Source organism: Bos grunniens, chromosome 18, assembly GCF_055505025.1.
Source record: "Bos grunniens cultivar Pamir isolate PY7600 chromosome 18, Bosgru_T2T1.0, whole genome shotgun sequence".
Classification (NCBI taxonomy): domain Eukaryota; kingdom Metazoa; phylum Chordata; class Mammalia; order Artiodactyla; family Bovidae; genus Bos; species Bos grunniens.
Window position 1 is genome coordinate 4,602,047 of NC_141182.1, and position 24,518 is coordinate 4,626,564.

At 44.3% G+C, this 24,518-nt stretch overlaps 1 protein-coding gene and 1 long non-coding RNA gene across 2 annotated transcripts in view; both read left to right on the plus strand.

Moving 5' to 3' along the window:
* SYCE1L (synaptonemal complex central element protein 1 like) overlaps positions 1-16,215 on the plus strand; it is a 30,033-nt gene extending 13,818 nt beyond the window's left edge. Inside the window, exon 2 of the mRNA XM_086349992.1 lies at positions 15,139-16,215. Coding sequence (XP_086206118.1) covers positions 15,139-15,243 — 105 coding nt within the window. The 3' untranslated portion in view covers positions 15,244-16,215. The remainder of the gene's footprint in view (positions 1-15,138) is intronic.
* Positions 16,216-20,480: 4,265 nt separating this feature from the next.
* Positions 20,481-21,868, plus strand: LOC147352959 (uncharacterized). The gene is made up of 2 exons (XR_015145273.1): positions 20,481-20,594; positions 20,709-21,868. It is a non-coding gene; the product is annotated as an uncharacterized LOC147352959 (long non-coding RNA).
* The last annotated feature ends 2,650 nt before the right edge of the window (positions 21,869-24,518 follow it).

The window sequence follows — 24,518 nt, forward strand, 5'->3', positions numbered from 1 at the left end:
GTTTTTGAGATGAATAGGTAATGTTTGCTGCTGCTAAGTCGCTTCAGTCGTGTCCGACTCTGTGACCATAGACGGCAGCCCACCAGGCTCCTCTGTCCCTGAGATTCTCCAGGCAAGAATACCGGAGTGTGTTGCCATTTCCTTCTCCAATGCATGCATGCATGCTCAGTCGCTTCAGTCGTGTCCGACTCTGCGACCCCATGGACAGCAGCCTACCAGGCTCCTCTGTCCACGGGATTCTCTAGGCAAGGATACTGGAGTGGGTTGCCATTTCCCTCTCCCAGGGAATGTTTGGGACTTGGTAAAAAAGAATAGGTGGGCTTTGAATTATTTCTGGAGGCACATGTCTGATGTTGTGAAGATTTGTAAGAAAAGTACAGTTGTTAATTCCTCAAAGGATTGGGCCCACCTGAATGATATGGAAGTTGCCCTACTCACCCAACTACGTTATCCTCAGTTTGCTTCTGTATATCAGGGAGAAGATTTTCAACTAAGATGGAAGTCAGAAGATTCCCTTGTCCTAGGTTTAGACCTATGTGTCTTGGGAATGTTTTAGTAATCCTTCCACGAAGGCTTCAGAAGGTTTTTCCCTGCTCTGGGTACATGGTTTCATTTTAGCTTAAAGGAGAAAGCCTTGGGGGAAAAAACTCATGTCAGGCTCTGAATATCAGCTTCCAAGTTGGTCAGCTTCTGACCATTCTTTAAACAGAATTCTCTCAAATACCTTGTCAGGTTTCAGCCGAGACAAAGCAAATATTCTTGGCAGTATTGCACAGTTGCTTGGGTGTGTAGGGCTGGAAATTTTTCCACCTTCTTCCCTTCTAGGTTCTTTGGCTGGCCTAATAATTAAATTGATGTGAGAGAGTAATAGGAGAAACAAATTTATGGAGCCCCATAAAGATATGAAGGCTTAAAAGACAGCCAGGTAACAACATCCTATGTAACACCAGAGCTAAGGAGAGGGGTAGGGGTCTGATGATACAAAGGGGAAGAAGGTAATTCACAGGAAAGCAGAGGAGATGTTGCAGAAACAAAGATTGCCTGGTTAGCACATACGTTTCTTAGGTAAAACTGAAACCACACATCTCAGATGGAACTCAGTTCAGTTCAGTTCAGTTGCTCAGTCCTGTCCGACTCTTTGCGACCCCATGAATCACAGCACGCCAGGCCTCCCTGCAGACCCAGCCAAAACTCAGATTAGGTCTTGAACCCACAGGCTAGGACTCAAACCCACTGTCTTTCAATTGAAATCCCACACCGGTCTTAAGACAAGCTTGAGTTCTTCATGTCTCATCGCAGAAAGAATTCAGTGAGAGGCAAAGTGATAGATAAGAAATGAATTTATTTAGAGAGATACACATTCCACAGACAGAATGTAGTCTATCTCAAAGGTCGAGAGTGGCCCCGAAATACGGGTGGTTAGTTTCTGTGGCCTGGGTAATTTCATAGGCTAATAAGTGGGAGGATTATTCCAACAATTTGGGGGAAGGGATGGGGATTTCCAGGAATTGGGCCTCCACTCTGGCTTTTTATGATCGGCCTCTGAATGGTCATGGGACCTGTGGCTGTATCATTCAGCATATGCTAATATTTACAATGAACACATGCTGCTGCTGCTGCTAAGTCGCTTCAGTCATGTCCGACTCCGTTCGATCCCATAGACGGCAGCCCACCAGGCTCTGCAGTCCCTAGGATTCTCCAGGCAAGAACACTGGAGTGGGCTGCCATTTCCTTCTCCAATGCATGAAAGTGAAAAGTGAAAGTGAAGTTGCTGAGTCGTGTCTGACTCTTAGCGACCCCATGGACTGCAGCCCACCAGGCTCCTCTGCCCATGGGATTTTCCAGGCAAGAGTACTGGAGTGGGTTGCCTTTGCCTTCTCCAAATGAACACATAATGAGGTGCAAAGTCCACTGAAAGTCACATTTCCCACCGTCTTGTACCTCACTGGTTCTGAGCAGTTTATGTTGTATCCTCACCAGCTTTGTCATTCTTTTGAAAGTTGTGCCCAGCCCCTTCCCTCCTGTTTCAAAATGCTATCTTTGATATTACTTTTCTTTCTGGTACAGGTCTTCTTTCCAATGTAAATTAGGCAGTGGAAGGGAAGGTAAAGAGCTTTTCCTGAATCTACTGAGTTCTTGGTTGCCTTTAGCTAAAAAAAATAATCCTGATATGTAACTGGCATATTTTGGGGTGGCAAAATCCACTCCCCTTCAGCTCCAAAAGATATTCCTAAGGAGAGTGCAAAAGATACTACCCTCCCAAGACCCAAACCATTCCCAAAACACAGCTGAGAGATAGATGTAGACATTTGCCTTGAAAGCTGGCAACAATCAGTAGAACTTTAGTTGCCACTGGCGTTTCTTTCTGCATTTCTACCCTGCATTTCTTTCTGGTCACACCTTGGGGCCCCCAACTTGACTGTTCCAAAGCTAAGGTCTCAGGACACAAAATCAGACAAACAAGAAAAGCAAAAGCTATTCTTGGAGAGAAAGGTTCAACAACCAATGAGTACTAACAAAATGAAGGATAAAAATCATGATCATTTCAATAGACACAGAAAAAGCATTTGATAAATTTCAATATCCATTTATGATAAAAATTCTCAACAGAGTGGGTATACATTGAATGTACCTCAATATAGTAAAGTCCATATATGACAAGACAAGAGCTAAAATTATACTCAGTGGTAAAAAGCTGAAAGCTTTTCCTTTAAGATCAGGAACAAGACAAGGATGCCCACTCTAGGCAATTTTATTCAACACAGTATTGAAAATCTTGGCTAGAGCAATTAGTCAACAATAAAAAATAAAAAGCAATGAAATTGGAAAGAAAGAGGTAAAACTATTATTGTGGACAACATGATTTTGTATATGGAAAACCCTAAAGACTCTACCAGAAAACCGTTAGAACTAATACACATATTTAGTAAAGGTGCAGGGTTAAGCAAAATCAATATACAAAACCTGTTATGTTCTTAAATACTATCAACAAACTATTAGAGAAATCAAGAAAATAATCTTGTTTATAATTGCATCAGAAAGAAGAAAATGCATAGGAATAGATTTAACCAAGGCAGGTGGCAAAAGATCCATACACTGAGAACTGTGAGACATTGATGAAAGAAATTGAAGAAGACACAATGGATTGGAAAAAATAATATTGTAAAAATGTCCATGTTACCCAAAATTATCTACAGATTCAATGCAATCCTCACTGAAATCTCAGTGGCATTTTCACAGAAATATTTAGAACACATAATACTAAAATCTGTATGGAACCACAAAATATCCTAAATATTGAGATATTGAGCCAAAGCAGTATTGAGAAAGAGGAATGATGCTGAATGCATTATACTTTCTGATTTCAAACTGTACTACAAAGCTATAGTAATCATGGCACTGGCATAAAAACAGACATATAAATCAGTGAAATGAACAAAGAGCTCAGAGATAGACCCAAGCATATATAGTCAATTTATGCCAAGAATATACAGTGGGGAAGGGACAGTCTCTTTAATAAATTGTGTTAGGAAAACTGGACCACTATTTCATACCATACACAAAAGCTAACTCAAAATGGATTAAGGATTTGAATGCAATACCAGAAACTGTGAAACTCCTAGAAGACAACATAGGCAGTAAGGTGTTTGACATTGCTCTTTGTGATGTTTTTTTGGATCTGACTCCAAAGGCAGTGACAACCACAACAACAACAAACATAAATGAATGCAACTTCATTAAGCCAAAGAACTTCTGCACTGTGAAGGAAACCACCAACAAAGTAAAAAGGCAACCTACTGAATGGCAGAAGACATTGTAGATCACATATCCAGTAAGGGGTTAATATCCAAAATAAAGAGCTCATAGAACTCAATAACAATCCAACTAAAAAACGGACAGAACATCTGAACAGACATTTTTTTCAAAGCCATTCACATGGCCAACAGGCACATGAAATGATGCTCAACATTCCGAATCACTAGGAACATATAAATGAAAACCACAATGAGCTATGATCTCACAACTGTCAGAATGGCTGTCATAAAAGGAAAAGAAGTATTGGTGAGAATGTGCATCTGTGCAGCCACTGTGGAAACAGTGGAGCGTCCTAAAAAAAAGTTAAAAATAGAACTACCTTATGATCCAGCAACTCCACCTCCAGGTATTTATCTGAAGAAAATGAAACCCTGACTAGAAAGAATCTATGCACCTGTATGTTCACTGCAGTGTTATTCACAATATCCAAGATGTGGAAACAACCCAAGTGTCCAGATCATTGGGCAAGAGATCCTGTAGGTTGGGGACCCCTACCCTAGAGAACGAGTGAGCCAAGGACTCAGTGTAAAGGGTAGAAGAAAAATTCCTCTTCCTTCTCTCCAGAACCTGCAGAAGGGAACTTGGGAAAATTAGCAGAAGCCACCAAAGGGTGGAAATTGTTACCAGGGTCAGCTTTCCCAGGTCTCTATCTGTGGTGCCTAGTCAAGTGAGGGAGGTAAAATTTTACATTGCCCTTTTCTTTGCAAACTCAGAGTCATTAATTTGGTTCTGGGATTCAACTGTGAGTGGATAGAAATAAAGTGCACAATAAATGTAATCCGATTGCATCATCCCCAAACCATCCCCCTCCTCCCTCATCAGTGGAAAAACTGTCTTCCATGAAACCAGTGCCTGATGCCAAAAAGGTTGGGAACCGCTGCTTCAGGGCATCTTGTAAAGGGATAAGCTTCAGATCAGATCAGATCAGTCGCTCAGTCGTGTCCAACTCTTTTCGACCCCATGAATCGCAGCACGCCAGGCCTTCCTAAATTAAAAAGTTCCCCATGGATTATGTTTGATAGGTTTAACCTGCTATTTCAGCTGTAAAACACAATTGTATTCACCTGAGACCTCAGCCCCACCCTAAGTCAGATCCACTCTGATGCCAGACACTCTCCTTCCTGCATCAGAGCAGGCAGCCTCTAGCAGGTTTCCTGACCCAGAGCAGAAAAAGAAATGTTCAGATGGCCTGGAAGCTCAGGAAGCAAAAGCTGGGGATCCAGGACCAAGTGGACTCACCCAGCACCTCCAGGGACAGCGAGAGAACAGCAGATACCGGCCCGGGTTGCTCTGGGCGCCTGGCGGCTTTCGGGAGAGGGGACATTTGGGGCATTGTAAAACCTTTAGAGTTTGAGCAAAAATTGATTTCAATCAGGCAGTATCCAGTCAAGTAGGTGGACAGAAACTCTGAGAAGCTGTACAAAATGAAAGACTTTTATAGACAGAAAGGAGCAGGAACTGGGGAGTTTTATTAGTCAAAAAAAGCTAGTTGGTTATTGCACAATTATTTCCTTTAGGGCAGCAGTCCCCAGCTTTTTTGGCTCCGGGGACTGGTTTTGTGGAAGGCGGTTTTTCCATGGATGGTAGGGAGGGGCGTTGGTGGTTCAGGCGGTAACGCCAGCAATGGGGAGCCGCTCACCTCCCACGGGGTGGCCCAGCTCCTAACAGACCGTGGACTGGTACTGGCCCCAGGCCTGGGGGCTGGGGACCCCTGGTTTAGAGGCTAGCAGGGGCCAGTCAGGCAGATACCCTGACTGGTGCTGGTCAGGGGGTTTCTGGTGGACTTACTGAAGATGCTGTCTCTGGGAAAGCTGAAACAGTCTCAGTCTGGTGACGCGGGACTTAGGATAAGCGACTCTGTTCTGGGCCTGATGTCTTGTTTTTAACAAAGGCTCGGGGCACTGTTTATATCTTTGTTGAAAACATGGGGTGGAGGTGACACCCCGGGCTTTGAAATGGCAGATCCAAGTTTGGTTTCCATGTCCTCCACGTGCGTGTGGGTTCCCAGTGCTTCAGCCGACTTTGCAAGAAATACAGCTGGTTGGTTTTGCTTTATGTCCGCACCTGAAGTCAGTTCTTGTTAACCGTCAATACCGAAAATACTGCTTTCAGTTAAAAAGAAGCTCAAATCAACTGTTGTAACTCTTTCTGTTGGAAGAAGCTGCAAAGATTCTTCTGGTCCTGTGCACATAAGGCTGGGCTCCACTGGGAGTGAGAATCTGTTTCATTTTCCTTAGAAAATTTAGGAGTAGCTTCTGAATAGATAGGGTGGGCAGCAGATGTATGTCATAAAAATGAATTTTAATTCTCATGTTCTGGCCAGGGCAGCAGTGCCTGGGAGCCAACTCTAGGTGCGAGCTAACTCCCTGTTGCAGAACCCTAGATGGCTGGCTTTGTTTTTATACACTTGCTTAATGTGTTAGTGAAATAAATAGAAGGAAAGAAAAAAAGAGGAAAGGGGAGAGGGAGAAGAAGGAATAGGGAGAGGGAAGGAAGGATGGAAGACCTTGATTTCTCGTTTCCTAAGGAGGGATTATTCAGTAAATAGTGAACTTGCTAGACAGACCATGAGGGGGTTGTGTATTTCTCACCGTCTCAGACCCCATCCTGTGTCTAGGTGTAATGAGGTCTTCAGGGGGATGTGGAAGAAGTTACGAAACCAAAGCAGGGTCAGAGAGGGACCTCCATCCTGGATTCTGAGCTAGGAAAGGAGCTGTGTGTTATCAGACACTCAGATACGCGAATTTGAGGAAGAGCAGAGGTCAGTAAGGATAACTTCAGAACTAATACCACTTGTAACTTTTTACAGAGTACTTCTTAACACTATAGATTTTATATATATCCATGATCTCATTAAACTCTCAAAATAATAGTGTAAATAAAAGGGGTACATGTGGCAACCACAATGAGGTTCCCCCCTTGCAGTAGGGAGAATTCTAGCCCGAGTCAATGATCCAAGGCTGCCTGGAATCCAGCCTTCTGATGGGGGGCGGGGCCTGTAACCATAGAGACGCACGTGGGGCGGGGCCTTCCTGGGTGGGGAGGTTCCGACGGTGGCCCAGATAGTCCCAGGGAGGTTGAGTATCCTTGTGCTTCTCAGCTGAGCGCCACTGGGTGCTTCCTGGTGAAAGAGGTTCAGATCCTGAGAGGGGTTCTGTACTGTTAGGGTTCACGAGGGGCTCATAGCTATAGTTAAAATGTGGCCCATTGTGGCGACCCGACAAACAAGGGATGAAGTCACAGCGGCCACCTGGCCCTGGTGGGCATCCTGTTTCTTCTTTAAGGCGATATCCTGTTTTTCTCTGCTGGTGCCAGTTTCTCAAGTCTATGTGACCACCCGACCGTGAGACCCCTTCGACTATGTGACCACAAGACCCCAGCTGCAGGCTAAAGATAAACTGAGGCCCCCCTCCCTCCAGGGCTCAATTCCCCATTAATAAGAAGGGTTGGCTGTAAAAGGAGAGCGCTGGTTTCTCTCTAAAGCCAGTCAGTTTCTTTCTCTCTTCCTGTAATAAATCTTTCTCTGCCTGACTGCCTGGCTTGCTCTCTTTTTCTCCGCGCTCGCCTTCCGTTTCTGGGGCTGAAACCCGGGAGGGAAGACCCACCGCGGCTAGAGGGGCTCCTCTCCTGAGCCCACCTTGGGGAATTCCCTCCCTTGGACCTCAAGAGAAAGTGGGCGGAGCCCCCGGGATGGGACTCTCCACTTGCCTTGCTGGATTGACGTCCACACACCGGCCCTCATTTCATGGGCTGCAGGGGTGAGTGAATTCCTGCTCTCTCGGATCCTCTTTCTCGTCTGGTTTTTGAAGCCCTAGCGCTAGGCGGAGGGCACCCTCGGCCCTTGGGCCCTGGTCTCACTTTGGAATAGGGGGCGCCCATTTCACAGTGGACCCTGTCGCTGACGAGAAGGCCGTAAGAACGGGACGCCTTTTTTCTCGGGCCTTTCTGGTTTTTTCACTCACCCTTGTTTGCCTTCCCTCCCTATTCAACTAGAACTGGAAATTCGCAGTCTAACCTGCAAAATCTACCCCTTTAGGCTGCCTTCTCCAAAACCAAAATACCTTGGCTTTTCAAGAAGTAAGCCCAAAGGGACTCACTTATTACTCCAACACGTTCTGGCCACAATATCGACTGGATGTGAGGTCCCAGTGGCCAGAAAACGGAGCCCCCGATTGCCGCCACAATGGCGAGTGGTCAGAGGTCCCTTCTGCCCAGGCTTTCTTTGCTCTCGGCTCTCTGGCCCTCTCTCTGTACTCAGTGTTCTACTTCTCAGATACGTTCAGCCCATTCTGGACCACATCCCCCTACTACTATATCTTCTGATCCCTGTTTGGATTTTTCCTCGTCTTTTGACCCTTCTGACCACAGTGCACCTCCAATCGCCTCTCATCCTATCATAGCAGAGCCGGTCCCACAACCTCCACCTTACATTCCACCCCCACCTTCCTCCCCGCACCCCCTACTACCGAGCCTCAAGTCCCCATCTGACCTCCCTAAACCCCCTCCTCATACCCGGCTGAGAACAGCCTTAAAGAAACAGGACCCCAATCCCTCCCCACTCCCCTCCTTCCCTTAGGAGAGATGGCTGGTACAGAAGGCATTGTTCGGGTACACGTCCCATTCTCCCTCTCTGATTTATCTCAAATCGAAAAATGTCTTGGCCCTTTTTCCTCTGACCCTGACACTTATTTAAAAGAATTTAAATACCTCACCGAGTCTTATGACTTGACCTGGCATGATATTTACATTATACTCTCCTCTGCCCTCCTCCCAGAAGGAGGAGGAGGAGTCTGGCAAGCCGCTCAGGCTCAAGTCGATGAAATATATCAAACTGATGATACTAAGCCTGTAGGCTCAGCTGCCGTTCCCAGGGACTACCCTAATTGGGAATACCAGGCAGGGCGTCCAGGGAGAACAGCCCGTAATCACGTTTATATTCATCTAAAAGACTCAACAAAGTTTCCCAATCAACCTTAATAACCTTATTGCAGGCCTCCAAAAAGCAGGACTTCACTTTCACTTTTGACTTTCATGCATAGAGAAGGAAATGGCAACCCACTCTAGTGTTCTTGCCTGGAGAATCCCAGGGATGGGGGAGCCTGGTGGGCTGCCATCTACGGGGTCACACAGAGTCAGACACGACTGAAGCAACTTAGCAGCAGCAGCAGCAAAAAGCAGGACATAAAGGTATTAACTTTGATAAACTCAGAGAAATAACTCAAAGACCAGATGAAAATCCAGCACAATTTCTAGCTAGATTAACAGAAGCCCTACAAAAATATACAAAACTAGATCCAACTTCAGCAGAGGGTACTATTGTCCTTAATACCCATTGTATTTCCCAGTCCCCAGATATTCAAAAAAAAGCTAAAAAAGGCAGAGGAAGGCCCTCAAACCTCTCAATGAGATCTTTTAAATTTGGTTTTTAAAGTTTTCAGTAACTGGGAAGAACAGGCAAAACTAGAAAAGGCTCGAAGAGAGAACCACTGCCCTGCATGGCTCCAAACCTCAATCCTCTGGGAGAGAAAAGAAATCATCTAAGCCCTGTTATAAGTGCAGTAAAGAACGGCACTGGGCCCCTTCAGGTCCATGTCCTTACTGTGGCATAAAGGGACACTGGAAGGTAGACTGCCCTAATCCCCCTCTAGGGATCCGAACATCTCCTCCTGGTCCTGAGCAGAAGTCCTCAGACCCAGCTCTGCCGAGACCCCTGAGACTTGCCACCAAAGGCTGAAGGTGCCCAGGGCCCCAGGCCCCAACTCTCCTCATCTCTACAGAGCCCAGGGTAACTCACAGTGGCAGGTAAGCTGATCTCTTTTTTTTATCTACACGGCCACCTATTCTGCCATGCCTGCTTATTCTGGAAAAACTAGTCTCAGATCTCTGTTGTGGGGGTTGATGGTTTGGTGTCTATACCACAGATTACTGAGCCTCTGCACACTTCGGAATACCCCGTTCTCTCATTCTTTCCTCACACTCCCAGAATGCCCCACTCCAATCCTTGGAAGGGATCTACTCTCCAAATTCAAGGCTTTCCTCTCTATTCCAAATCTTTTTCCTGACCTGGCCTGGCTACTGCTTCTTGAACCTACTATGTCCTAGCCCCCCTCATTATCCTCCTCCTCTGTAAGCTGTATAGTCTGGGAAACTGATCACCCCTCCATATTCTGTTTATATTCATCTAAAAGACTCAACAAAGTTTCCCAATCAACTTTAATACCCTGTTTCCCAGATACATCAACAGGGGTTTAAACTCATCATCTCTAAGCTGCTGTGCTTAGGATCTCTTGTGTCCTACTCACTTTCCTTATAACACGCCTATCCTACCTGTTGAAAAGCCAAATGGCTCCTACGGCCTGGGTCGAGACCTGAGACATTAATGCTGCCGTCGTCCCCGCTGACCCAGTAGTCCCCACTCACTGGTAGTCCCAAATCCCTGTACTCTTCTTGCCCTTATTTCTCCTCCTACTGCCTATTTCACTGTCCTGGACCTCAAGCATGCATTTTTTGCCCTCCTTTGACACCCAGACTCTCAAGATCTTTTTGCTTTTACCTGAACAGATCCAGACCCTCATCTCTCCCAACAATTAACACGTTCTGTCCTTCCCCAAGGGTTTCGTGATGGTCCTCATTTCTTTGGCCAAGCCCTGGCCTCAGACTTAACCTCCCTCAATCTTGCCCCAAGCTCTATCCTCCAATATGTAGATGATCTCCTCCGTTGTAGCCCCTCACTCTTACACTCTGAGCGACATACAACTCCTCAACTTCCTAGTTGATCAGGGCTATTGCGTATCTTCTAGTAAGGTTCAACTTTCCCTTTTTGAGGTCACCTCCAACACCTATGTGTTGGAGTTCTCCTGACACCAACAAAGAGACATATAACTACTGATAGAAAGTCCCTTATATCTGCCCTACCACTCCCTGTATCAAAAAGAGAAATCTGTCCATCTGGGGCTTGGCTGGGTATCTACACCTCTGGATCCCCAATTTTGCCCTCCTAGCACAACTCCTATACCAGGCTACCCGGGGGATCTTTTGGACTTCTTGAGCCTAAGTCAAACATCCGATCAGCCTTTAATGCTCTAAAGCAAGCTATCTTCTCGGCCCCAGCTTTAACACTGCCTGATCTCTCTCGCCCTTTTATACTCCATACTACTGAGAGACATAAAGTTGCCCTAGGAGTCTTAGGACAGGTGCAGGACCTTTCCCTTGGCCCCATTGCTTATCTGTCAAAACAACTGGATACCACCACACACAAGGATGGCCAGCCTGCCTGCGTGCTCTGCCTGCAGCTGCGCTTCTTGCTCAAGAAAGCAAAAAACTTACTTTTGGGATACCCACAGTCATTTACTCTCTTACTCTTAGTAAGTGGGTCATTTTCCCACTTACTCTCACACAAGACCATGGCTCTTCTATCCCCTTCTTGTATCCAACTACTCCACATCACCCTCCTAGAATCACCCGAGTTCTCTTCTGAACGCTGCCCTACTCTTAACCCCGCCACCCTTATCCCTAATTCTTCTGAGCCTCCAACTCACACTTGTAATGAGACGTTAGAAAGACTTGATACCTCATTTCTCCCATATCTCCTCAGTCCCTTTAAATAACCCTGATCTTACTTGGTATATTGATGGTAGCTCCTATACAATCCCAAAAGGAAAAAGTAGCTGGATATGCAATTGTTTCTGACACTGAGGTTATTGAATCTCAACCTCTCCCTGCAGGAACCTCCTCCCAAAGGGCAGAACTTATTCACTAACCAGGGCACTTACACTTGCAGCTAACAAATGAATAAATATATACACTGACTCTAAATATACCTTTCACACCATACACTCACATGCAGCCATCCGGAAAGAATAAGGGCTCCTTTCTACAAAAGGACCCCCCATAACTAAAAGCCCAACTTATACTTCAACTCCTAAAGGTAGCCAATATGCCAACCAAAGCTGGCATCATACATTGTTGAGGTCACCAAGTGGCATCAGACCTCATCTCACGGCGTAACAATGCTGCTGACAGGGAGGCAAAGCAAGCCTCACTCCGAACACCTGCTCATCAGCTCATAGTAATCCCTAACATAAATCCTCTCTATCACCCCGAGGAAAAGACGTAGTTATTACAGAGGGAGCCCAACTTTAAGGAGACTGGTTGCAAAAGCAAGGCCGCTGCCATAGAAATTCTTACAGACAATCATTGAGCTTTACGTATAGGCACTAAACCTCTCTACCACCTTTTAAGACCTCTTATCACTTATCCTAACCTCCTTTCACTCCTACAGCAAACCATTCACTACTGTGCGTCCCTCTGTCTCACCCCAGGGAGCTCCAAGCCCATTCCCGCGTTCCGCACACATTAGGCACAAGGTCACATAGAGGGAAAAGACTAGCAAATCGACTTCACTCACATGCCTCCTACACATAAAATAAAACTCATACTAAAGTTATCACTAAAGTGGATACCTTCTTGGGGTGGGTTGAAGCTTTTCCTACAAGGTCAGAAACTGCCTCAGAGGTAACACAAGTTCTTATTCGAGAAATCCTCCCTCGCTTTGGCCTCCTGCTTTCTCTCCAGTCTGACAATGGACCGGCTTTTGTCTCACAAATCACTCAACAAGTAGCCCAATCTCTTGGCATAACCTGGAGGCTACATAGTCCTCATAGACCTCAATCCTCAGGGCAAGTAGAAAAGGCAAATTCAATTCTCCCAACGCAACTGACTGAACTTTCTCTTGAACTACAGAAGCCATGGGCTGAACGCCTTCCTGTGGCTTTGGCTCGCATTAGGGCCACTCCACGGGCTCCGTCTTTCTAGTCCTTTTGAGCTCATGTGTGGACGCCCTTTTCTCTTAGGTCAATTTCCTACTACAAGTCCCTTAATGGGAGGTTGTCTCCCTTCCCTTATCCTTATTAGACACCTCATGAGACAACATGCAAATTGCTGTCTCCCAAAGCCTCCTCAAACAAATCCTACTGACTTAACACTCATTCCTGGGGATCGAGTTTTACTTCAGACCTTACACCATAAAGATTTACAGCCTCGGTGGACCGGCCCTTTTGAGGTCATTTTAACCATACCGGCAGCCCCTAAACTGGCAGGTCATCCTTGGTTTCATATCTCCAGGTTAAAGTGGGCCCAGGAGACTCTCCATCTCCACCAAAAATTACTCCCCATTCGGACATCCCTTGCTACTCCAGCATGATCCCGGGCCCCGACAGGCTCTGACTGGATCAAATCCCTGAAGAAGTGGAACAGCCAAAAATAACCAATATTGATAAGTAAAAGGGACGATTAGATGTATTGGTTACTGGTTGGACAGGGACTCCCTTTACTTACCTTGTTTGGAATAGGACTTTATTCTGTATCCGCCTTGAGTGGACTCCTGTTAAGATATTCCTCTTTTGTTTCATTTATTTCTTTATGGTTTCCATCCTTTGGGGTCTTCTTTTACTGTAAATTTAAATGAACTCATTGCCCACTTTTCTACATGTAATATCACAAAACCTCACTTTTTCACAAAATTTCATAATCACTGATCTTTTCACACCTCTTGATTTTATTACTGACCTATGGTTACAGGGAGACTTAATAGACTTTACACCTGTCCAAATTTACTTTCACACCTGGGTCCTTATCCTCCTCATTTACTCCCCTTAAATACGAGCCACCACATTGTGGTACTGATCTCATTTTCCTTTCTTCTATACATCCATCACACCCTACCTAATTCTCACTCTACCCAGATTTAACTTACCTTTTTAAAACTTAACCTACCGTTTACTCAATACCTCAAATCCAACCCTGTCTAGTGATTGTTGGATCTGTTTGTCCATCTCCTCGCCACATGGATCGGCCCTACCTGTCTCCACAGATCAGTGGAACCACATAAACACTTCCCTCTATCACACCTACAGGGGAGAACACCTCTTTTTGTCCTATATGTGCTATTTATATTCACTAAATCAGATCAACAATCCTGATAAAATGTTGTCCTCCCTTCTTGCTGACCTCACTTCCATCCATATCAACCAGCTATGGGAGGACCTCCTACCTCTGATGTCTGCTTACAACAAAAGGTTCCCCTCTGTTTTTCTAGACACGACTCTCTAAATAACTCACAGCCACATCTAGGCTCTATGCCGTGGTACCTCTGTAATCACACCTCACATCTTTCCTTTGGGTTGCGCTATTTAATGTGTCTTGGGAGCTAGAGGACCTTCTATTGCTTTCTCAGGAAGGTTTCCTTCAGCCTCTGAAGACACCAGCCCGGTTTGGGGGTCAGCTAACAAATACCAAGAGAGACTCTTGTTTGCTATTGATTCCCGTTGCTGCCTCCTTACTCCTGGAATATTTTTCTTATGTGGAACCACCACATACACCACAATTAGTCTTCCCACTAACTGGACTGGGACATGCACCCTGGTATATCTAGCCCCAGATACCTCTGTTGCTCCTAACAACCATACTCTCCCTATCCCACTAATCCACAACCCACCCAAATGAGCAATTCAATTCATTCCCTTATTGATAAGCTCAGCAGGGATTGGAACAGGGACTCAGGACTCATGACCTTTTTAAACTACTCTCTGTGGTGTTGGAGAAGACTGTTGAGAGTCCCTTGGACTGCAAGGAGATCCAACCAGTCCATCCTAAAGGAGATCAGTCCTGAATATTCACTGGAAGGACTGATGTCAAAGCTGAAACTCTAATACTTTGGCCACCTGATGTGAAGAGCTGACTCATTTGAAAAGACCCTGATGCTGGGAAAAATTGAGGGCAGGAGGAGAAGGGGACGATAGAGGATGAGATGGTTGAATGGCATCACCGACTCAATGAACATGAGTTTGAGTAAACTGTGGGAGTTGGTGATGGACGGGGAGGCCTGGTGTGCTGCGGTTCATGGGGTCTCAAAGAGTCGGACACAACTGAGTGACTGAACTGAACTGAGTCTCTCTAAGGTTCTTACTGAAAGCCTGGAAGTAGCTGCTGGCCTTATCACTCTCCAGGGCCAACTAGATTCCCTGGCAGCTGTGGTCCTTCAAAACAGAAGAGGGTTAGACCTTCTCACAACAGGAAAAGGAGGCCTCTGTCTTTTTCTAGACGAAGACTGCTGTTTCTACACCGGTAAATTGGGTGTTGTAAAGGAGGCAGCAAAGAATCTGACAAATAGGGCCTCAAGAAAGTGTCAACATTTCAGTAATTCATGGGAAAACTGGTTAAGCAATTGGGATTGGATGCCATGGGTCCTACCTTTACTGGGCTCCCTTCTCATATTAACCCTCATTCTAACTTTCGGCCCCTGTCTAATGCATGTTTTCAAAGCTTCTCCAGGATTGCCTACGAGCCTTCACCAACCAGACTGTTCATGAGTGCCGGAGCCAGCCAGCAAAATCGATCAGGTCCCGGGAATGTGCACGACGCAGCTGAGAAAGAATACTACAGCAAAAGAATACTACAGCAAAGATGGGGTTGAGAGGATCAGACACATCTCCACAAAGGGAAGCGGTCTGACACCGACTTTATTCGGCATCTTATATTTATACAGGAGAGCGTGAGAAAGACAAGACAGTTAGCATTTTTTCTTGGTTGACCTATACATCTTACAAAAAGTCACAAGAAATCTTGAGAGCATGGGAATGGCACCCTGTTATTATTTCTTACACCAGATAACATTTCCCTGTGCGTGAGAAGTTTGCCCAGAACTCCAGGTGTCTGCAGTAAATAATCGCCTAATCTCTGGGGTGGCGGGACAGAGAGCTATGTTTGCAAGCAAACCCTCAAGGACTGAGGCAGCTCCCAGAGCTGTGTCCTTTAGATAAAGGACCCCGTTCTCACGGGCAGCTCCCCGCACATGAGCTACTTCTAACTTGCTCCAATTATCAAAAGCTTTGACTCCACTCAGACTTCCTTTAACCCATGTTCCAGCCTTTTCTTATCTTATCCCATGATGTCACCCCAGACTAGTGTGAAGCAGATACAGATGACTGACCTTTGGCCCTTAGCCTATATCAAAAAGGCTGGAATGTTAGGGTTCACGAGGGGCTCATAGCTATAGTTAAAATATGGCCCATTGTGGTGACCCGACAAACAAGGGATGAAGTCACAGCGGCCACCTGGCCCTGGTGGGCATCCTGTTTCTTCTTTAAGGCGATATCCTGTTTTTCTCTGCTGGTGCCAGTTTCTCAAGACTATGTGACCACCCGACCGTGAGACCCCTTCGACTATGTGACCACAAGACCCCAGCTGCAGGCTAAAGATAAACTGAGGCCCCCTCCTCCAGGGCTCAATTCCCCATTAATAGGGTATAAGAAGGGTTGGCTGTAAAAGGAGAGCGCTGGTTTCTCTCTAAAGCCAGTCAGTTTCTTTCTCTCTTCCTGTAATAAATCTTTCTCTGCCTGACTGCCTGGCTTGCTCTCTTTTTCTCCACATTCGCCTTACAAGCACAGTGGGTCGTCGTCATCCCTGGCTTAGAAGCTCAAGGGGCCACGATGACAAGGAAGGAGGCTGTTTCCATCCCCTGGGGGTGACAGCCAGTGAGGAGGCCTCTCAGTTTCATTTGCATTGTTAAATGCTCTCCATCAGGTTCAGAAACATTTCTTGCAGAAGTCATACTGGTAAATACTTAAGGCTTTGCAGTCACACGTAGTCTGCCTCTGGCACGTTTTCTTTCTTGTTTTCATATTTTTGTTCTCCCTCCCTCATTTCCTTCCTTCCATACTTTAAAATGTAAAAAAAAAAAAAAAAAAAAATCACTCTAAAAGATTGAACCAAAACAGATTCTGGGTGGTTTTCTAGCTCTTGGTCTTAAATAATCAGTAGAACAGTAAGTTTAGGCCTGAATTGGTGTTTGCCTTCGTATCAGGCTTCCCTGATAACTCAGCTGGTAAAGAATCTGCTTACAATGCAAGAGACCTGGGTTCAATCCTGGGTTGGGAAGATCCCCTGGAGAAGGGAAAGGATAACCACTCCAGTATTCTGGCCTGGAGAATTCCATGGGCTGTACAGTCCATTGGGTTGCAAAGAGTCAGACATGACTGAGCGAGTTTCACTTCACTTCACTTTTTACATTGAGGATGTGGCCGTGTCCTCACTGGTGGGAGAACAAGGCGGAGCCTGAGCTCTGTGACGTGGGTGGGTCAGGCGTGGTGTCTCCGGAGTCTCCCACAGGCACAGGGGAAGTCATTTCTTCCTTGCTTACCCTTCTGTTTAGAGTTCTGTTACAACAGTCGTCTCTGTGTTCTAACTGAATGTTAGAATTCCCTGAGTAAGGTAACTGATGCTTGGATAAAACGACTTCCCTGACATCACAAGGCTGAACATTGCTGACTCAGCATTGAAACCGCATCTTGAATGCCAAGTCCACTGGGGTTTCCATGACGTCTTGTTGCAGCTGAAGTCAGTCACTAGTCTGTTCAGGCCCCTGGCTGGGGATTGAGCAGACCTACGGCTTCTCTGGACGGACTGACTGCAGCCTTGTCTCTGGAAGTGCTTCACCAGTGAGAGGTGTGGTTTGGAGAAGGCTCCTGTGAGGGGTGAGAGCAGGGCCCGCCCTGGGCCGTCAGGGGGATGGAGGTGGCCGGGGCACCTCCCGCATCTGAGACAGTTGAGCACAAAAACGGGACTCGTTCCTGCGCTGTGAGCTACAGGGATTGCAGACCTAGAGAGGGGAGGGGGTCTAGGATCCGATACTCGCATGTCCCACATGGATCAGCTTTAACGTGCTCTTATCAGCATGCTTCAGGACCGCTTCTGATCATGGTAGTCTGGCAAGACCCCAGGTGCCCCGGGACCCAATTCATTCACAGCTCAAACGAACACATAGACGTGCTTTGTGAGAAATCATTAAGTCCTTTTAAAACAAATACATCATAAAATATTAATGTCAGTATTTTTATGGAGTTAAACAGTTGAAAACATTGTGATGTCTCATTTAGCATGGTTTTCTCTTGAATAAATGTTCTTTCCCTACTGTAGGACTATGTTTATTCATCAAAGGTAATAGTAACCTTTCCCCTCAAAATAACTTTTCTCAGCCATTCAAAATGTCTTATGTCCTCTTTATATTTTGTCTTGGACATCTTAAATTAATCCTTAATCTCAGGGCTTCCCAGGTGGTTCAATAGTAAAGAATCCACCTGCCAACGCAGGATACATAGGAGATGTGGGTTCAATTCCTGGGTGAGGAAGCTCCCCTGGAGGAGGAAATGGCAACCCACTCCAGTATTCTTGCCTGGGAATTTCCATGAACAGTGGAGCCTGGTGGGCTACAGTCCATGGGGTCACAAAGAGTCGGACACAACTGAGCACCCATACTAACCTCGGGGTAGATGAATTTAATTTTCACTGTTTCTTCTCTAAGCTCACATCAGCTACAGGCAATTGGTTTGAGGATTCCCTTTATTAAATATTGTGATTGTATTTTGCTTACTCTGTTGGGAGGGCAGGTGGCTGTATATTGCAGTCACATACACTCAGGGGCACTGCAGATTTCTATTTCCCTTTTTGGAAGAATTTATTGTCTTCAGGATGTTTTATCTTGTTGTCAGAGTTCTCCCAGGTTAAACGTGTGTGAGTCATGTTTCTCTTGCCTTCACTGCGTCTTGGGCTCTTGGCTCCTTATTTATGAGAGCGTCCCAGCCTTTGCCGCCCCCTCCACACTCACTTTGACCAGTGAGACAGGAGATGAGCAGGAGCTGGGGGTCTGTGGCCCCTCTTGTCCTCTGATGCTGGACACAGTCCAGAGGCAGCCGTTGGCTGGGCCACCAGCTGTGTCTTTTTGTGAAGCAGTGGCCCTGAGTAATGCAAGACTTGCTCTCTGCTTCCAGACATTGCCTGCCTCTCTCCTCCCTCCCCTCACTTTTTCACCCAGGGAATTACATCTCCTCTTGAAACCTTAGCTTTATCTTACATTTTTTTTTTAATTCTTGAGCCTTTGTTTGTGTATTATAAGGCATCTGAGCAAAGACAACAGAGGGTCATTGGCAAATAATCTCGCAGTTTTCCTTGTGAACATGGCACAAATGAAAAATAAGTCCATCCTCGTGTGATTTCAGTTCGATTTATAATGTGTTGACATTAAGTAGGAATCCACATAAGCTAAAGCTAAAGCTAAGTCGCTTCAGTAGTGTCTGACTCTGTGCGACCCCATAGACGGCAGCCCACCAGGCTCCCCCGTCCCTGGGATTCTCCAGGCAAGAACACTGGAGTGGGTTGCCATTTCCTTCTCCAATGCATGAAAATGAAAAGTGAAAGTGAAGTCACTCAGTCGTGTCTGACTTCGAGACCCCGTGGACTGCAGCCCACCAGGCTCCTCCATCCATGGGATTTTCCAGGAATCTACATGGAAGAGCAGAAATAACAAGTCAGTGGTTCTTACCAAGGCCTCAGAGACCCTGCCACATACGGCCCCTTGCTACCTCCTGGACTCACTTTTCAACCCCTCTCCCTCTGTCCACTCAGCTCCAGTTTCCTCCTCAAGGCTGACAATACTTGTGCCTCAGTGCCTTTGCTCTTCCCACTTCTTGATGACTAATGACCTCTGTGTCAGCTTTAACCCTTAAGTATTTCATATGTTTGATTTTATTATAAAGAATACTGTTTTTATGTTTAATTTTGATGTCATAGGTATGTGGGTTTATTTCTGGGCTCTCTGTTCTGTTCTTTTAACCATTGTGTTTGTTTTTGTACCAGAACTGTACTGTTTTGGTTACTTTGTAGTATAGTCTAAAGTCAGGGCACCTGATTCTCCCAGTTCAGTAGTTGCTTTATCAAGATTATTTTGGCTATTCAGGCTCTTTTGTGTTTCTTTACACATTTTAAAATTATTCAATCTCTATCTGTGAAAAAATGCCCTTAGTATTTTGATAGGGATTGCTTTGAATCTGTAAATTGCCTTAGGTAGCATTGTTAGTTCCTAGAGACAAAGAAATATAACTTATTTCAGTATATTGATCTTGTATCAACTTTGCCAAACAGAGTTCTCAGAGATTTGTGTGTGTGTGTGTATTTTGTAGAATTCTCTGTGTAGAAGTGAACTTGAGATAATGTGTATTGTGCTATTTTTGGTGCAATGTTCTATAATTGTCAGGGTGATTAATAACATTGCTTGTCTTTTACATTTTTCTGATTTTCTGTGTACTTTTTCTTTACTGAGAAAGGATTGTTTAAATATTTGACTAACTTGAGTTTGTTTCCTTTGTGGTTCTATTATCTTTGTGCATTTTCAAGGTCTTTTATCAAGTGAGATTTAGGGTTACTTACTCTCTGTGAGTTTTTCATTATGACTGCTTTTTGATTACAAAATGACCCTCTTTGTTCCCAGTGTATTCTTTTCTTTAAGACTTACATTGTCTGATATCTTCTTCTGTACTTTCAATTTCAAATTATCTCTGGCTTTATATTTACTGTGAGCTCCTTGTAGGCACCCTACAGGCGAATGTTGATTCTTTGTCCAGTTCCCTAGTCTGTCTTAAATAGCATGTTCAGACTGTCTCCATTTAGTGTTATTATTTTTATGGTTGGGTTTAAATTCACCATATTGCTCTTTTTAAAAATCAGTATCATTTGCTTATGTTTCCCTTTTTTTGTAATTTCTTTGGGAAATGGCATATTTCTTTATTCCTGGTTATCTTTATTAGTCACATGGTTTGTTTTGTTATTTTAAGGGTTGTTTAGGTAAATAATCCTAAACAAATCCTAAAAGATGATGCTGTGAAAGTGCTGCACTCAATATGCTAGCAGATTTGGAAAACTCAGCAGTGGCCACAGGACTGGAAAAGGTCAGTTTTCATTCCAATCCCAAAAAAAGGCCATGCCAAAGAATGCTCAAACTACTGCACAATTGCACTCATTTCACACGCTAGTAAAGTAATGCTCAAAATTCTCCAAGCCAGGCTTCAGCAATATGTGAACCGTGAACTTCCTGATATTCAAGCTGGTTTTAGAAAAGGCAGAGGAACCAGAGATCAAATTGCCAACATCTGCTGGATCATAGAAAAACCAAGAGAGTTCCAGAAAAGCATCCATTGCCAAAGCCTTTGACTGTGTGGATCACAATAAACTGTGGAGAGTTCTGAAAGAGATGGGAATACTAGACCACCTGACCTGCCTCTTAAGAAACCTGCATGCAGGTCAGGAAGCAACAGCTAGAACTGGACATGGAACAACAGACTGGTTCCAAATAGGAAAAGGAGTACATCAAGGCTGTATATTGTCACCCTGCTTATTTAACTTATATGCAGAGTACATCATGAGAAATGCTGGGCTGGATGAAGCACAAGCTGGAATCAAGAGTGCCAGGAGAAATATCAGTAACCTCAGATATGCAGATGACACCACCCTTATGGCAGAAAGTGAAGAGGAACTAAAGAGCCTCTTGGTGAAAGTGAAAGAGAAGAGTGAAAAAGTTGGCTTAAAGCCCAACATTCAGAAAACTAAGATCATGGCATCCGGTCCATCACTTCATAGGCTCCAAAATCACTGCATATGGTGACTGCAGCCATGAAATTAAAAGATGCTTGCTCCTTGGAAAGTTATGACCAACCTAGACAGCATGATAAAAAGCAGAGACATTACTTTGCCAACAAAGGTCCATCTAGTCAAGGCTGTGTTTTTCCGGTAATCGCGTATGGATGTGAGAGTTGGACTGTGAAGAAAGCTGAGTGCCGAAGAATTGATGCTTTTGAACTGTGGTGTTGGAGAAGACTCTCAAGAGTCCCTTGGACTGCAAGGAGATCCAACCATTAATTGTTCATTGGAAGAACTGATGTTGAAGCTGAAACTCCAATACTTTGTCTACCTGATGTGAAAAACTGACTCACTGGGAAAGACCCTGATGCTGGGAAAGATTGAAGGCAAGAGGAGAAGGGACGACAGGATGAGATGGTTGGATGGCATCACTGACTCAATTGATATAAGTTTGAGTAAACTCTGAGAGTTGCTGATGGACTGAGAGGCCTGGTGTGCTGCAGTCCATGGGGTCATAAAGAGTCAGACATGACTGAGAGATTGAACTGAACTAGGGTAAATAATAAAGCTTTTCAAGTTATCTCTATCCAAGTGATATTATACTTCTTTGCATAACAGATGGTTATACTGGAGTTCTACCATTTTAGAGATAAAGCTGAAATTCCAGAGAAGTGATGTGATTTGACTGTGGCTAGAAACCTCAGTTAGGGGCTAAAATAGGAATTCTAGTTTACTGACTTCAGACTCGGTGCAACACTAGGGTGAGTGTTAGTGCATTTTCTTTGGAGAATACCAAGTCACCACAGTTACAAATTATACTCATAAGTACCAATGTGGAAAATTTGGAAATTATTCTTTATTAGGAAAATACATATTTTAAACATCCAATAGAAAAGCCCTAACATTTCCCTTCAGACCACTTGGATAGGTGTCACACAGAACCACTAGGTAAATACTTAGAGATAAAACAAGCCAGCTTTTAGTTGAGACCCTGGAGCAGAATTTCGTTCCCTTTGGCTCTTCACATTAGTCACTCTGGGAGAGTGATTCACATCCCATAAATCACGTTCTGACTGTGACTGGGAGGGTTGTCTGAAATGGTATTTACTCATCTTATTCTCTGTGCCAGGACTGAGGAACATCTGAGACTGTCATCATGATAGGTACCTCTCTCTAGGACTGGTTATGTAAAAACTGAATTTCTTACATTTATAACATTAGAATTACACAGTTCATCTGTTAATATATTTGATTTGGGAAGATCAGATTTTACGTTCCATTGAGCCTCAAAGGAGCAAAGAAAGAGTCTATTAATAATACAAATGAGGCTTCCCTTGTGGTTCAGATGGTTAAGGATCCACCTACAATGAGGGAAACCTGGGTTCGATCCCTGGGTTGGGAAGATCCCCTGGAGGGGGGCATGGCAACCCACTCCAGTATTCTTGCCAGGAGAATCCTCATGAACAGAGGAGCCAGGCAGGCTATGATCACAAAGAGTTGGTCATGGCTAAGCAACTAAACAGCACAACAATAATATGAATATGTCAATGTTACTTTTAAACACAAATGTGACATAAACAAGAACCAATATTTACTAAAATTCAAAATAAATTTTTGGATTCCCACAATTATGTCAGCTATGTTTTCCTTAGTATAATTGGATTTATGGGCAGCTTTATTCCAAGTGTTATATACTTAGACAAGATTCAAATGAATTCCTCTTTTGGTATTTATACACCATTATTTTTTGTTACTATTCATGAGCTCTAAATAGCAGATACTTACTTTTTGAAACTAGAAGACAGGTCATAAATATAATCAGTTGTTATAACTAGTTTGACTTCTGCTTTTTCTCTGGTTGAAGAAATAAAGAGTAGAATTCTTAGGATGAAACAAAGTTTATCAGACTAGGAATTTAGGTAGGGGTGTGTGTGTGTGTACATGCATTCATTCATTTTCCAGAACTTGTTTTTTTAAAGAATATCAGTGATGCCAAATGCCTGGATCTCACACATATAAGAATTTATCTATATATTTCTTATATACATATGTCTATATATTTCTTAAAATAAAACTTTTAGACTAAATTTACATAACCAGAAGAATTCTTAGGCTTAGTAAGGCATTTGACAGTCTCCATTCAGCTTCTGCAGAGGTTCACACTGTACTGGGGGGAAGAAAGAGGAATAACCGGGGTCCAGTGGTTTCCCAAGCCCACAACAACAGCTGTGCATGCACAGGCAGATGATCATCACGAACACAGGCCTCTGAGGACAACGTAAAGAAGGGTTTCTGTGCTGGGGGTGTGAGGGCAGAGAGTGGAGCGGTGAACAGTGACAATGCGAGGACTGAAAGCAGAAGGCACTTAGCCTGTTCTAGTCACTCTTGTACAGCTGTGCCACTTGCAGACCAAATGCAGCTCTTTTCAGGCTTTCCCATATGGTTTAATAAAAACAAGTTTCTCAGCATTCTGCAGTGCAGTCATCTATTGGAAGAGATGTTTAGCTGGCAGTTTCACTCTCTCATTTCTTTAAAAGAGACATGTTCTTAGTGCTCCTTTCATCTCAGTTACAGGAAATCACTTTATTTCCTACTCTCTACCACCCTCGACTTGGCGATGGCAGGTTATTGCCCTGCACGTCCACTGCACGTGACCATGATGAGTCCCATCCTGGACACGGCTTGACTTCATTTCCTAAAATGTGCTTGAGACAGGCTGATCACTGGGGTGAATAATAACACAAAAATTCTGTAAAGCTGAATTAAATGGTTTACTCAGGAGAATCAAGATTGTAGGATGAAGTTTTGTAAAGGATTAGTATTAAAAGATTGGGTTTGATTAATGAGATGTTCATTTATTTATTTGGAAATATTTCTGAATGCCCTCCTAGTCCCAGGCACTGTATTATGCTTGGTAAATTGAAAAACAAAAATGACACTGCCCTTGGAATTCAAAATTTAATCTGGGAGGGAATCAGTAAACAAATGGACAAATAAAAATTAAAATTCTGTGTCATAATACAATTATATTTGGTATGTGCTATGACAGAGAATAATTTAGTTTGGCTCCTATTTGGAAGTCCCTCAAGACTTAGTATTTAAACCAAGACTCAGTGATGGATATCCCTGGTGGTTCAGTGGTAAAGAATCCACCTGCCCACGCAGGAGGACCAGCTTTGCCCTCTGGGTTGGAAAGATATCCTGGAGAAGGAATTGGCAGTTCACTCCAGTATTCT